Source organism: Macaca mulatta, chromosome 8 (assembly GCF_049350105.2).
Source record: "Macaca mulatta isolate MMU2019108-1 chromosome 8, T2T-MMU8v2.0, whole genome shotgun sequence".
Classification (NCBI taxonomy): Eukaryota; Metazoa; Chordata; class Mammalia; order Primates; family Cercopithecidae; genus Macaca; species Macaca mulatta.
Genome location: NC_133413.1, coordinates 117,536,604 through 117,550,654, shown reverse-complemented (window position 1 = coordinate 117,550,654; position 14,051 = coordinate 117,536,604). Strand labels below are relative to the sequence as shown.

At 37.5% G+C, this 14,051-nt stretch overlaps 1 protein-coding gene across 2 annotated transcripts in view; it reads left to right on the top strand.

Annotated features, from left to right (window-relative positions):
• ANGPT1 (angiopoietin 1) overlaps positions 1-4,621 on the top strand; it is a 256,066-nt gene extending 251,445 nt beyond the window's left edge. The window contains exon 9 of one of the 2 annotated variants that reach the window (XM_015145866.3): positions 2,281-4,621. In XM_015145866.3, the coding sequence (XP_015001352.1) occupies positions 2,281-2,441 (161 nt within the window). In that variant the 3' untranslated portion in view covers positions 2,442-4,621. 2 annotated transcript variants of the gene reach the window in all.
• The last annotated feature ends 9,430 nt before the right edge of the window (positions 4,622-14,051 follow it).

Genomic DNA, 14,051 nt, shown 5'->3' with positions numbered 1-14,051 from the left:
TACCTGATGTAAATGACGAGTTGATGGGTGCAGCACAGCAACATGGCACAAGTATACATATGTAACAAACCTGCACGTTATGCACATGTACCCTACAACTTAAAGTATAATAATAATAAATAAATTTTTAAAAAATTAAATTAAATTAAAAAAAAAAAAAACAAGCCAGCAGTGACCCACCGGTCATTTGGGAAGCAAACTTTGTTAGGTGTCCTACTAAGTACAGGAGATAGGCCAATATACAAACCATGGCTTTCCATTGTTTTTAGGATGATGAACAAAACACTGGGTGATGTGCTTCAGACCCTCCCAGCTTCAGGCGACTATCCCCCTCGTTGATTGTGACACAGCCATACTGGCCTTCTTTCAATGTCTCCGAAATGCCATTTTACTCATTGCAAACATTACCCCACTTTATTCATTCAAGAAGATACACAAGATGAATTTACCTCTCTCACAGGCTCTTACTGTTTCTTGTCTGTTTCCTAAGTTTTCCCAAAGTTTCCCGATGAACGCATCTTTCAGCCTATGCTCTTTATTGCCAGGCTGTTGTTGCAACAGATGTCTGTCTTTCTGTACTCCTCTGGGACTCTTGTGACTTTCTATAAACCAAATAAACAAAAACACACATTTTACCCTAATGCAACTTGGAAGAGAATTCTATGAATCGTCGTCAGTCTCAACAATAGAGTTAGTGTGTTTGCTTGAGAGACCATGGTGCATATTTGAAAGACTATAAAAAGTTCATTAATGCAATGGAAAAGTGCCTCAAGAAGGTCACAAAAAAGGAGGAGAAAAGTTAAAACACAGAAGCAATCAAGTTGAATTTTATCTTAGAGTTTCATTTTAGTCATTTAGAAAAAGTCTTTTGGGCAAATAAATTCACTAATATTAGAATGCTTTTTATAATATAAACAGCACATTTTTACCAGCTGTACTTATCAAAAATTAGGGGAATTAATCTTAAGAAAAACAAAGGTAGAATTTTACTTGCAGTTCCTCCTTCTTTGCCAAACAAGAACATTTTTGTCCCTCGTGTTTTGACTACATTAACATTTATGTTGTTTGCATACAGTTGATAAAACTGCATGGAATATAGTGTCTTTCCAAATTCATCAAGACATACCTTGTGGTTCCGCAGTATGAACTGGTGATTAATGCAGCTTGTTACGCCTCTAGTGTGACTTTATAAACACAAGCCAGCTATATTCATCTTCTAAAGTTGAAAAATGAGAACTAGCTTTTCTCCACTTAACTTTTTCTAAAGTTTCTGCAAGATGGTGCTCATGTTACAGTTAAACATCAGCTGTACAGCTTTCTCTTTCTTTAGCTATTAGTCCCTTAGGTATAAGTCTGTAATCTAAGAGAGGTCAACTGTATCCAAATAAAAAGTATGCCAGAATGTCTCTGGCATAAATCTCTCCCTAAAGATTCAGTAGTGTTACTTCAGGAGACAGGAAAAAACACTATGCTTTATCTAAAAATCTAAGAACTTAATTTATTTAAAAAATAAAACTGAGTTATCCAGTTATCCTTATAGAGAGCTATATAAGCACAGAATTTCCATGTTACTCATCAAATTGTTTTTCTTTTTACTAAGTTTGGAAAGCACTTAAATAACCATAGACAAAATATAGCTGTACAGGAACTGAATGGCTATTATTGCAGAACACTTTTTCTATTGTTATAAACTACAGAGAGGGCACAGTAATTAAAAGTCCTTTTGAGCATCATAGTCATCGCACAGTATCCAATTAATTTTAGAAGCAGCTTAGGGCCAATTATTGACAAACATATGCAGTAGATGGAGAATATCTTTCTATTTAGATCTCAGTTGCTTGTCTAAGTTTCTGAATTTCTTTACTAATAATTAATTGTTCTATTCCCAATAACAGTCTTAAGATGGAATGCCTCTTATGGGTATATACATTTTCCTTATTGCACTTGTCTTACATGTAAATCCATCTCTTATATAGATTGTATCTTGAAGCCCAGAGGCTTCCCATCATTACAAGAGGAAGTGAGTCCCAGTGGAGTCACACTGAAAGCTGCTTTCCATGACAGCATTGCTGTCTCTGATGGGTCACACAAATCTTAAATCAGAAGTCATTTAAAACAGTTTCACTACTGGGAATGTATTTACTGATGCCTCCTAATTGCAAATAAGCATAACAAAAACAAGCAAGCTTCCCATCATTTAATGCCATTAATTTCCAAATATTCCATTTACTTATAATTGCTGCCTCTCCTTCTCTCTTCTATCATGAACTATTTTTTCAGGCTGGTGGTTTGATGCTTGTGGCCCCTCCAATTTAAATGGAATGTTCTATACTGCGGGACAAAACCATGGAAAACTGAATGGGATAAAGTGGCACTACTTCAAAGGGCCCAGTTACTCCTTACGTTCCACAACTATGATGATTCGACCTTTAGATTTTTGAAAGCACAATGTCAGAAGTGATTATAAAAACAACAAAGAAATCTGGAGAAGCTGCCAGGTGAGAAAGTGCTTGAAAACTTCAGAAGCAAACAAAATTGTCTCCCTTCCAGCAATAAGTGGTAGTTATGTGAAGTCACCAAGGTCCTTGACTGTGAATCTGGAGCCTTTTGGGTTCACAGGAGTCTCTACTTGGGGAAACAGTGCTCACGTGGCTCCACTATAGAAAACTCCATTGACTGTCGAGCTTTAAAAAGGGAAGAACCTGCTCAGCTTTGCTGTGCTTCAAACTACTACTGGACCTTATTTTGGAACTATGGTAGCCAGATGATAAATATGGTTAATTTCATGTAAAACAGGAAAAAAAAAAGAGTGAAAAAGAGAATATACAGGAAGAATAGAAACAAGCCTGCCATAATCCTTTGGAAAAGATGTATTACACCAGTGAAAAGGTGTTATATCTATGCAAACCTACTAACAAATTATACTGTTGCACAATTTTGATACAAATTTAGAACAGCATTGTCCTCTGAGTTGGTTAAATGTTAATGGATTTCAGAAGCCTAATTCCAGTGTCATACTTACTGGCTGATTTCTTCTTACCCATCTTCAAATGAAAATTCCATTTTTGTAAGCCATAATGAATTGTAGTACATGGACAATAACTGTGTAGTAGAAACAAACATACTCTGATTTTTGATACAGTTTTCAGAAAAAAAAAATGGACATAATCAAGTAAGGATGTATGTGGTGAAAACTTACCACCTCATACTATGGTTTCCATTTACTCTAAAAACTGATTGAATGATATATAAATATATTTATAGCCTGAGTAAAGCTAAAAGAATGTAAAATATATCATCAAGTTCTTAAAATAATATACATGCATTTAATATTTCCTTTGATATTATACAGGAAAGCAATATTTTGGAGTATATTAAGTTGAAGTAAAACCAAGTACTCTGGAGCGGTTCATTTTACAGTATCTATTAGCATGTGTATACATACATGTAACTTCATTATTTTAAAAATGTTTTTAGAACTTCAATACTCACCCTGTTATGTCTTGCTAATTTAAATTTTGCTAATTAACGGAAACATACTTACCAGATTCACACTGTTCCAGTGTCTATAAAGGAAACACTTTGAAGTCTATGAAAAATAAAATAATTATAAATATCATTGTACATAGCATGTTTATATCTGCAATAAACCTAATAGCTAATTAATCTGGAATATGCAACATTGTCCTTAATTGATGCAAATAAACACAAGTGCTCAAAGAAATCTACTATATCCCTTAATGAAATACATCACTCTTCATATTTGTCTCCTTCAGTCCATTCCCTTAGGCAATTTTAAATTTTTAAAAATTATTATCGGGGGAAAAAATTGGCAAAACTATTATATGTAAAGGAAATATATACAAAAAGAAAATTAATCATAGTCACCTAAGAGAAATTCTGACTGCTAGTTGCTATAAATAACTTAATGGAAATATTCCTATGGGATAATCTATTTTAAGTGAATTTTGGGGGTGCTTGAAGTTACTACAGTATTTTTTCGAGAAGTCTTCTCTGCCTCTAAGTGTCCGAGGTTATAACAGTAAACAGTTTTTATTAAAACATGAGTCACTATGGGATGAGAAAATTGAAATAAAGCTATTGGGTCTCCTCTCTTACAAAAGAGACAGTTGTTGGCAAGGTAGCAATACCAGCTTCAAACTTGGTGACTTGATCCACTATGCCTTAATGGTCTCCTCCATTTGCAAAAACAAAGCTATTCACATTGTCAAGAAAAATATGTTTTAAAGTCTACAATCAAGTCTTTTTTATATTTATGTGTCTGTATTCTACCCCTTTTTGCCTTACAAGTGATATTTGTAGGTATTATACCATTTTTCTATTCTTGGTGGCTCCTCCGTAGCAGGCAAGCCTCTCCCTCTAAAAACCTTCTCGACTGTTTTCAATTAAGGGAAAGAAAATGAGTATTTTGTCCTTTTATGTTCCTACAGACACTTTTTTAAACCAGTTTTTGGATAAAGAATACTATTTCCAGACTCATATTACAAAAATAAAATAAAGTAATAAAAAAAAGAAAGCATGATATTTACTATTTTGTTGTCTGGGTTTGAAAAATGAAATATTGTTTCCAATTATTTATAATAAAGCAGTGTAAAATGTTTTATGACTCCGTTATGTGTATTATGTAATACCTACATGTTTATGGCAAATTAACATATGTATTCTTTGCATTTAATTATTTCAGAATAGGGTAATTAGGTATTCAAATTTTGTCTTTAAAATTCATGTGGTTTCTTGCAAAGTTTTTCATATCAACACAACATTATTTGATTTAAATAAAATTGAAAGTAATATTTGTGCAACTTCATTTTATTTTTAATATATATTTTGTGAAATTTAAATTAAAGATTTATGAAGTTATAGAATCATTGACAAAAATCTTCCAAATGAACTAAAGCCTCAATCTTAGAAAAACTTTCAGTCTTGGATGAATTAAGAAAGCTTAGCCTCATTAGAATGGTGGATCAAAGCAGTGGGTCTCAGGCCCATGTCCCTACAATATGATTGTCGTGTCCTGCCAATTATTAAATGCCACATTATCATGTGACAATGGACAATATATTCTGGGAACTCTGAATGTAGAATAAGAGGATGTGTGTTAAAAATTTGAGTTTGATATACAGGAGGAAAAGGAAGGAGCATAAAGGAGATGCTACTTGTCCCTCTCACCTAACATGCCATCAGCAGTCTTATCAGTCCTTGCAAGAAATTTCTTGCCTGTGGCCTTGATTCTTCTCCTATTTCCATCACATTGATTCAAACCTTCCTTAATTTTCTTTCTCCTAGATGACTGGAAAAGACACTCTTTCATCCTGCCTCTCTGTGCTATTATTCACCTCATAACCATAAAAGCTTATTCCTCCTAAAGCCAGACTTCTGAACATGGTTTTTCCCAGCTCAAAACACTTCAATGTTTCCTCACTACTCCCTGAATTTAAAATAAACAGGTCAGGTTAATCTCTGCCTTCATTGCCAGACAGCTTCATTCCACCTACTCAGTATTCCAATCAAAACAAAGAAGCCCCATTGTCGACTACTTGCAAAAATGATGTCTATTCTCCTTTCTGTATTCATACCTTTTGCAATGCGAATTTGCAGCTTGTTCCATAAAGAGATAAATTCTATTTCCTTACTCCCCGAATGGCTAGCTCCGGACTTGCTGTAGCCAATAGAACACAACAGAAGTGATGACTCTGTGCCAGTTCTGAGTCTGGTCGGAAACATTCTACCTTTGGCATGAAAAAAAGCCCAGTGTAGCCTAATGGAGGATTAGAGACCACGTGGAGCAAAGCCTAGTCTACCAGCTGAGACCACCCTAGACCAGCCAGCCCATAGCTGACCCATGGATGATTCAAGATACATAAGAGCTCTCAACCGAGATCAACTGAACCTGGCTCAGATCAGCAGAACTGCTCAGCTAACCTGCATAATCATGAGAAACAATAATGGGTTGTTGTTTTAAACCACTGCATTTTTTTTTCAGAGTTTTGTTAAACATCATTATTGTAGCAATAGCTAACTGATACAGAATAGAGTGCTGCAGCTGCCACCTACCCTTCTACCAGCCATGTGAGTTTTATGCATCCTGAACTTCCTGAACTTTCAGAACCACTGTCTCGATTGTCCCTTCCTCTAACAACCTCTAACAACCCTCTGGGATGCATAAAAACATTAGTTGTTTCATGACCTCTTTTCTGATACCCTCTATTAATTGTCACCCTCTCTATGCTCACATACTTTTACAACTCAACATATTTTGCTTGAGTTTTATAAAAGGCTGCCTCTCACTTTTTTTTTTTTTTTTTTTTTTTTTGAGATGGAGTCTGGCTCTGTCGCCCAGGCTGGAGTGCAGTGGCCGGATCTCAGCTCACTGCAAGCTCCACCTCCCGGGTTTACGCCATTCTCCTGCCTCAGCCTCCGGAGTAGCTGGGACTACAGGCGCCCGCCACCTCGCCCGGCTAGTTTTTTTGTATTTTTTAGTAGAGACGGGGTTTCACCGTGTTCGCCAGGATGGTCTCGATCTCCTGACCTCGTGATCCGCCCGTCTCGGCCTCCCAAAGTGCTGGGATTTTTAATTCCCTACAGTACCCACCAGAAACTTGTTATTCGTTGAATGGAATTGAATTGCTTTGAAAGACTAAGAAATCCCTTCTACTTATACAAAATTCAACTCTCAGATTTGACCACTGTGTTGAGACATTTATTTTCAAACTTTAAACTTAGGCCATTCTCCTCCAGAAAAAGAGGTCTGAATTTATAATTTTAGTTGGCTCAGATGTCTACTTTATTATCAACTTCGCTAGAACATACATATTATATAAATTGAGGGAAATCTGCATGCTTCTTCTAAATTTAAACCTATGTAAATATATAAAATGTACTATTGAATGGTAATTACTCATTTATTCTTTACACATATATTATTGTTGGGGGCAGGCGCAGTGGCTCACGCCTGTAATCCCAGCACTTTGGGAGGCCGAGGCGGGAGGATCATGAGGTTAGGAGTTCGAGACCAGCCTGGCCAACATGGTGAAACCCTGGTTCTACTAAAGACACAAAAAATTAATTGGGTGTAGTGGCAGGTACCTGTAATCCCAGCTACTCAGGAGGCCGAGGCAGGAGAATCGCTTGAACCCAGAAGGCGTAGGTTGCAGTGAGCCAAGATTGCACCACTGCACTCCAACCTGGGTGACAGGGCAAGACTCCGTCTCAAACACACACACACACACACACACACACACACACACACACACACAAATTTGGGCAGCTTATGATTTTCCTCACGTATTACTCTAACATATCGTTGTTGAAGTTAAGATAGTGAACATAATTAAAGGATTCCTGGAAAAACTCAAAGAAGTCATGGTATCGCCTGTATTCGTTCAAGAAAGCAAGTTAGAGTCATCTTCAATGAGGAGTAAATGATAGATCTTTGTTAAAATTTAATAACTCCCTTTTAACACAGGACAGTCTCTGACATGTGAACTGTCATCAAATGTAAAAGGATATTTTATTTTATTTTGTTTTGGTGAAGAGGAGGCTGCATCCTGGTATCTTTTACAAACAAGATCCTATTCTATCTCCTTATGAAAGCAGTCTGCCTCCTGCCCATCCGTGCACTCTATCTTCGCCCCTGGGGAGCCCATGTGCTGGTTGTGAAGGTGAAAGCTGGGGGGGTACCACTATCACGCAGTTGTGCCACAGAATTACTGTGACTCCCTTACCTGAGTTTCTCTTACATTAACTAAATTTTAAAAATATAGATCTGCTTTCTAGATATGCTGTAAGGAACTGGAATCAACTAAAAAAGTATTAAACTTTGTAAGTTAAAAATGAATTTAAAAGAAAATATTATAAGCAGATAATATTCAATCGTGTGGACTTTAATATAATGCGTAAACATCAAATAATGGTGTGAAAGGTTAGAGTGAGAACATCATTAAGGCTCTAAATTAAATATTTCCATTAGGAGAAAGGCACAAACCATCATAATATTCATACTGAAATGCTGGATTATACTTACATAAGTCCTACCCTAGAGAAATAATTGTACAGGTTTAATGGTAGAATGTGCATTATATTTAACAGACATATTGAACTAGTGTCCAGGTAAAGCATTAGGAAGGTACTTAAATATACAGAGATAATTAAGGCATATGGACATTCACAATAGTCAGAAAAACAAGAATAAATAAATAAGCAATACAAAAGTGTTTATGTTAATAAATTAATCTATGTTAAACCTACAAGAACACGGAGATGGGAGTGATTAAATCTGCTGAATTTTATGTTGTGTATAGTTGTAAATAACAAGTGTGTAACAGATGAGAACTTCCATGCAATAGTAAGTTTTATATAGAGATGTTTTTAAAATTAAAAGGAATATATAGGTCTCCCTCAATTTTCACAAATTTTCATAGAAGATGGGATCTATGGCACTTTCGGAAGCTAAGGCTGTTGCGTCTCTTGAGTCCAGGAGTTTGAGACCAGACTGGGTAACATGGTGAAACCCCATCTCAACAAAAAATACAAAAATTAGCCTGGCATGGTGGTGTGCACCTATAGTCCTAGCTGCTTCAGAGTCTGAGGGGGAAGGGTCACTGGAGCCCAGGAGGTGAGGCTGAGAAGGGGAACTGAAGAGGCATACAGGTGTCAGAAAGCATGGAGTTGTGGGGAGCTCCACGTTTTTCAGTATAAATTGACTGTAATGTTTATTTGAGGGAAGAGCACTAGGAGAAGAGGCTGGATCTGGGGCCGCATAATGAAGGACTTTAAGTCATGTTCCTAAGCTTAGGCTTTCTCTTCTCATTAGAGAGAGACAGTGAAGAATTTTTCACTTTTTGGAATTAGAAGATAAGTTGGAAGGGGATAAGAATGGAGAAGTTTGGACCTGTGGGAAACCTATTTATTATAGAAGCCAGCTAGGATGGGGACCTGATCCATACAGCAATGACAGTAAAAACGAACTGAAGAAGTTGGATTTTGAATGATATTAAGTAAAAATAATCTAAGGAACTTAATAATTGAATGGGAGGTGGGGGGAAATCAAAATCATTCCAGATTTTGGCTTGGTTAATTAAATAGGGGGCAGTATAAATCACCTAAATAGGAAACACAGGTTCTGGGGAGTAGCTAATGAGCTAGGTTTTACATGCTGAGTTTTAGAAGTAGTGATTCAAGTCTGGTAGTTGGATATATGAGTCTGAACTCAAGCAGGATTAAAGTGTAAGACTGTGGTTAGATACACAAGAGGAAATCCAAAGAGGAATGGAGCCATAGGAGTTGGGTAAGTAAATTACATCAAGAATAAGTGAGGTAATTGTGAGCATGGCTATGAGACTGGAGAATTCTCCAAGTGGCAGATGAACCTAGAGCGATATGAATGAGAGTAGGCAGTCATACTTCCCTTCCTCATGGGAGGATGCTTCCACAACTGTAACCTTGAAATTTTTAAGTATTAAGGGAGTCATCCAAATTTTTAGAGTGCCCCTCAATTCAAATGCACCCCGTATGTAGTGGTTGCATTGTGCCAGATCCAAGCTAGTGGCCTACTTCCACACAGTTCCTTAGTCTGCCACTTTTGGTATGCTTTCCACTGCCCCATGCTAATTTCCCTGAAATCTTTCTATTGCTCCAACCTCATTCCTTTCTGATTATACAGACCCACAATATATTTAGTCCTGTACCAGACTTCCATGCTGTCAAAAGTGCGAACTCATGATGATTTTCAGCATTACTCTTTCAGTGGAAAATATTTATTTGGCTTAAAATATTTTAAGGTGTTTTATTGCTTTCCAACATAACTTTATTTGTTCCAAGAAACATTTTATCAAAATATTCATTTCAAACTGTCGTAATCCTTTTGCATTGTTGCACTGAACTTTCTGCTTAGTGTCTCATAAGGCAAAAATCATGGTGAGCAGCTGCATTCTCATCTGGAGCTCAGGGTCCTCTTCCAAGTTTATTGTTGGCAGAGTTAAGTTATTGGGGTTGTAGAACTGATGTCCCATGGTCTGCTGGATGTCAGATGGGAGGTCATAGTCAGCACCTGGCTACTCTCAGGGCTGATGATCTGAATGGGTTTGGCCTGATCATATGAGTGGGCCCTTTAAATAAGGATCTAGAGGTCTGAGACAGGAGTTAAATCCAACACATTCATTGTCTTGGGGATTATACAGAGGAAGTACAATAGGGGGTAGGAAGTCTTGGGGGCCATCGTAGAATTCTGCCTACCATAGATGGCAAACCAAAGGCATAATAATACTCTGCTTATCAGGAAAAGAATCTAAGGTTTTGAAAATGATACATATGAAGAAACACATTGTTTATCTATCTATCCATCTATCTCCCTATTTATCTACCTATCTAACTACCTATTTATCAGAAGATCTAGCCCAGTGACCGAACACTGGTATTTATCCTGAAAAATTATTTTAACCTTTCTGAAATTGTTTCCTCAGTTACTAAACGTTGGTAACTTAGTTGCTTTCTTCTCCTTTTCTGTACCATTTTCAGAATAAAAATGAGATCATTTAAGTATCTACTTTGGGTGTAAATCTCATTTCACCAGTACAGACAAGCAAAGAATATCACAATACTTTATGGAGGTTTCTGTTTGTTTGTTTTTGTTTGTTTGTTTTTTCCTAGAGTCTTGCTCTGTCACCCCAGGCTGGAGCGCAGTGGTGCGATCTCAGCTCACTGCAACCTCTGCCTCCAAAGTTCAAGTGATTCTTCTGCCTCAGCCTCCTGAGTAACTGGGACTACAGGCGCACGCCACCACACCTGGCTCATTTTTGTATTTTTAGTAGAGGCAGGGTTTCACCATGTTGGCCAGGATGGTCTTGATCTCCTGACCTCGTTATCCACCCCGTTCGGCCTCCCAAAGTGCTGGGATTACAGGCGTGAGCCACTCTGCTTGGTTTATGTGTTTTGAATCAACTTCATTTTGCCTACAAACTCCCCATCAAGCCAGCAAGGAAATCACTTCAGTCATTGTGCAACCTCCCCACTCTAGCACAGTGTAAAGGACCCAGAGGCAAATGGACAGCCTAGGCCTTGGAGACACATCTCCAGTCATCATTCCACATCCTTGATCCCTGAGACACACATTGTTCTTCTCCCATTGCTTCCTTCAGTCCATCCAACCCTAAAGAGGCCAAGCCACACTTTGGGCAGGAAACCACAGAGTCTTTTTCCCCAACACCCATTTTGCCTGCACTTTTAGGAATGATCTACAAATAAGGTATGGGTTTCTGCTATTTGAAAAACTCCAGGACTTCTTTTCCTCTCTCAGTCTCCAGGCATCCCTACCTTTAAGTCTGGGGAGGTCCCTCTCTTTCTCTCTTCTTGCGTTTTTCCTGGGCCTGGCTGCTCCCTGGAAGGGTGCAATGCCTAGAACAACGCCACAAGTGCAGGGTTGCCCAAGATAATCGCTCTTGAAAGGAAGCTTATTTCATAGGCCCTTGAAATATAAGAAAAAAAGAGTAAGGAGCAGTGTCTCAAAGGCCCCACCCACCTTAAGTCCTGGGTTCATGGCAGCTCCCTGGTGCCCTACTTAAGAGCAGGTCTGTTCAGAGGCACACCCTGTTGGATCACTCTCCAGGAAACCTAGCATAATCCCAATGGCCTTAGGTTCTTGAACACAATATCTAATAATGAAAAATTCTTGAAATCAATTTCTGCTTTTCTTTTCACAAAAATATACCTAAGCAAAGAGCTTGACTTTTTCTTGAATGAGGAAAATACAGGTAGAAAAATATACATTAATACGTTAAAAATTATTCTGCCACACAAAATGTTTAGAACTAAATAATTAATTTTGGGGTGGGTGTTATGCCTGTATTAGGCCCATTTGAACAGCTAGGCATCACTCAGTTCCTGAGCCAATTCTTGATAATCCAAGACCATACTTGAAACCAGGGGATCTGAAGTTAACCTTACAGATCTCAGTGTGGTGGCTTATCAGTCTGGGTTGAGGACCTTGATATTCATATGCCCACCAACCCTAAAGGTCTCTAATTTCTATCGTTTATGCCAGTTGAAAAACATGGGTTTCAGACAAGATTGTCTGATTTCCACTATTTTTTTCCCTGAAGCTGAGACCCTGGACTGAATCACAGATTATTTGTCTAGGGCCTTGGTAGCACATCTAAGTCATGCCAGCTACTTCTTCCAAAAGCTTGGATCATGCCTTCATGCACCCATACACACTGGCTAAGATGCCGCTTCTTACAGAATGGACACTTACAACCTCTTAGAAATGTCATGACCAGCTTCCAACCTGAGACTTATATACAGAGCTCCACCATCAGACTGGATCCTTTGCACGATGATGATGCTGCTGCTGATGATGATGATGATTGTGAAAATAAAACAATCATAACAATTGTAGTAGTTAGCATTGACCTTGAACACTGATACTATTATTAGCAAGACTACTACTAACGGTAGCTAGCATACGTTTAGTATTACTATAAGCCATTTCATCCTATGACACCATCATGTGTGCATTGTTAGTATACCCTTTATATATAGGAGAAAACTGAAGGACAGAGAAGGTAAAGAACTGCCCAAGGAGATGCAGCCACAAAGTGGTGCTGGGAGTTAAACTCAGCAGTGTAACTCAAAGTTGCACTGCCCATTTTTATAGCCACTAGCCACATATGGCTATTGAGCACTTGAGATGCAGTTCATCCAGATTGAGATGTATTGTAATGGAAAATGCACACCAGATTAAGAAGTCTGACCATATTTTGAAAATGATGTCAAATATCCCATTAATAATTTTATATTGATTACATATTGAAATATCCATTTCTGGAATGTATTGGGCTAAATAAAATATGTTACTAAAATCAATTTTATCCATTTCTTCTCACACTTTTTGATGTAGAGACTAGAGTACTTTAAATTACACATATGGCATGCAATCTACCTCTATTGTGCAGAAATAGCTGTCCAGAGAGCACACTTACAGATACATATCCTAACAGCATCAGTGATCATACTAAATGCGCTAGGCATCCTACAATTGACCCTTAAACAACATGGATTTGAACTGTGCAGGTCCACCCACAGGCTGACTTTCTTCTGCCTCTGCCACCCCTAAGACAGCAAGACCAAGCCCTTCTCCTCCTTGTCCTACTCCTCAGCCTATGTAACATAAAGACAACAAGGATAAAGCCCTTCATGAAGATATGCTTCCACATAATGAATAGTAAATGTATTTCTCTTTCTTATGACTTTCCTAATAACATTTTCTTTTCTCTAGATTTCTTTACTGTAAAACTGGAGTATATCATACATATAGCACACAGAACGTGTGTTAATTGACTGTGTTATCTATAAGGCTTCTGGTCAGTAGGCTATTAGTAATTAGCTTTTAGGGGAGTCAAAGTTCTATGTGGATTTTTGCCACACAAGGGGTCATTGTCCCTGCATTGTTCAACATCAACTGTAGTTCATTTAGGCTCTAAATAACCCTAAAAAGAAGGTATTAGCACTTCCGTTTTACCAATGAAGCAATCCAGATGCAGTCCATTAAGGCACTTATCAATGACCACACAGTGAATAAACTTTGGTCTCATGATCCCTGATCCAGTGTGCTTCACTCTGAAGTCATGTAAAATTCTTATAATCTATAACCAGGCTATAGGGATTCTGTAATTCTTTTAATATTTTATGCTTTCTAGCATTCCAAGCGAGCCTTAATAAAGCTGTTAAGTCTTCCAGAGGAAGAGCTTTAGAAGAACAGTTTTAAAATATTCTTATCAACTTAACATATTATATCAATTCACACTGGATTATAATCCCCTTACTCCTTTCTTCTTTCTGTGAAGAAACTTCTGGTTCAATCCCTAAAACACATACCTTCCTTTAGCAATTCTTGAAAAACAAATTAAAATACCTTTCTTATATTAATTTTATGTGTAAATGTTATTAAATATGAACATCAGCCTATAATCTTTCTGTACTGAATATTCACTAAAGATGGAAAGAAATTTCATATAACCTTATATAACAGAAATTGG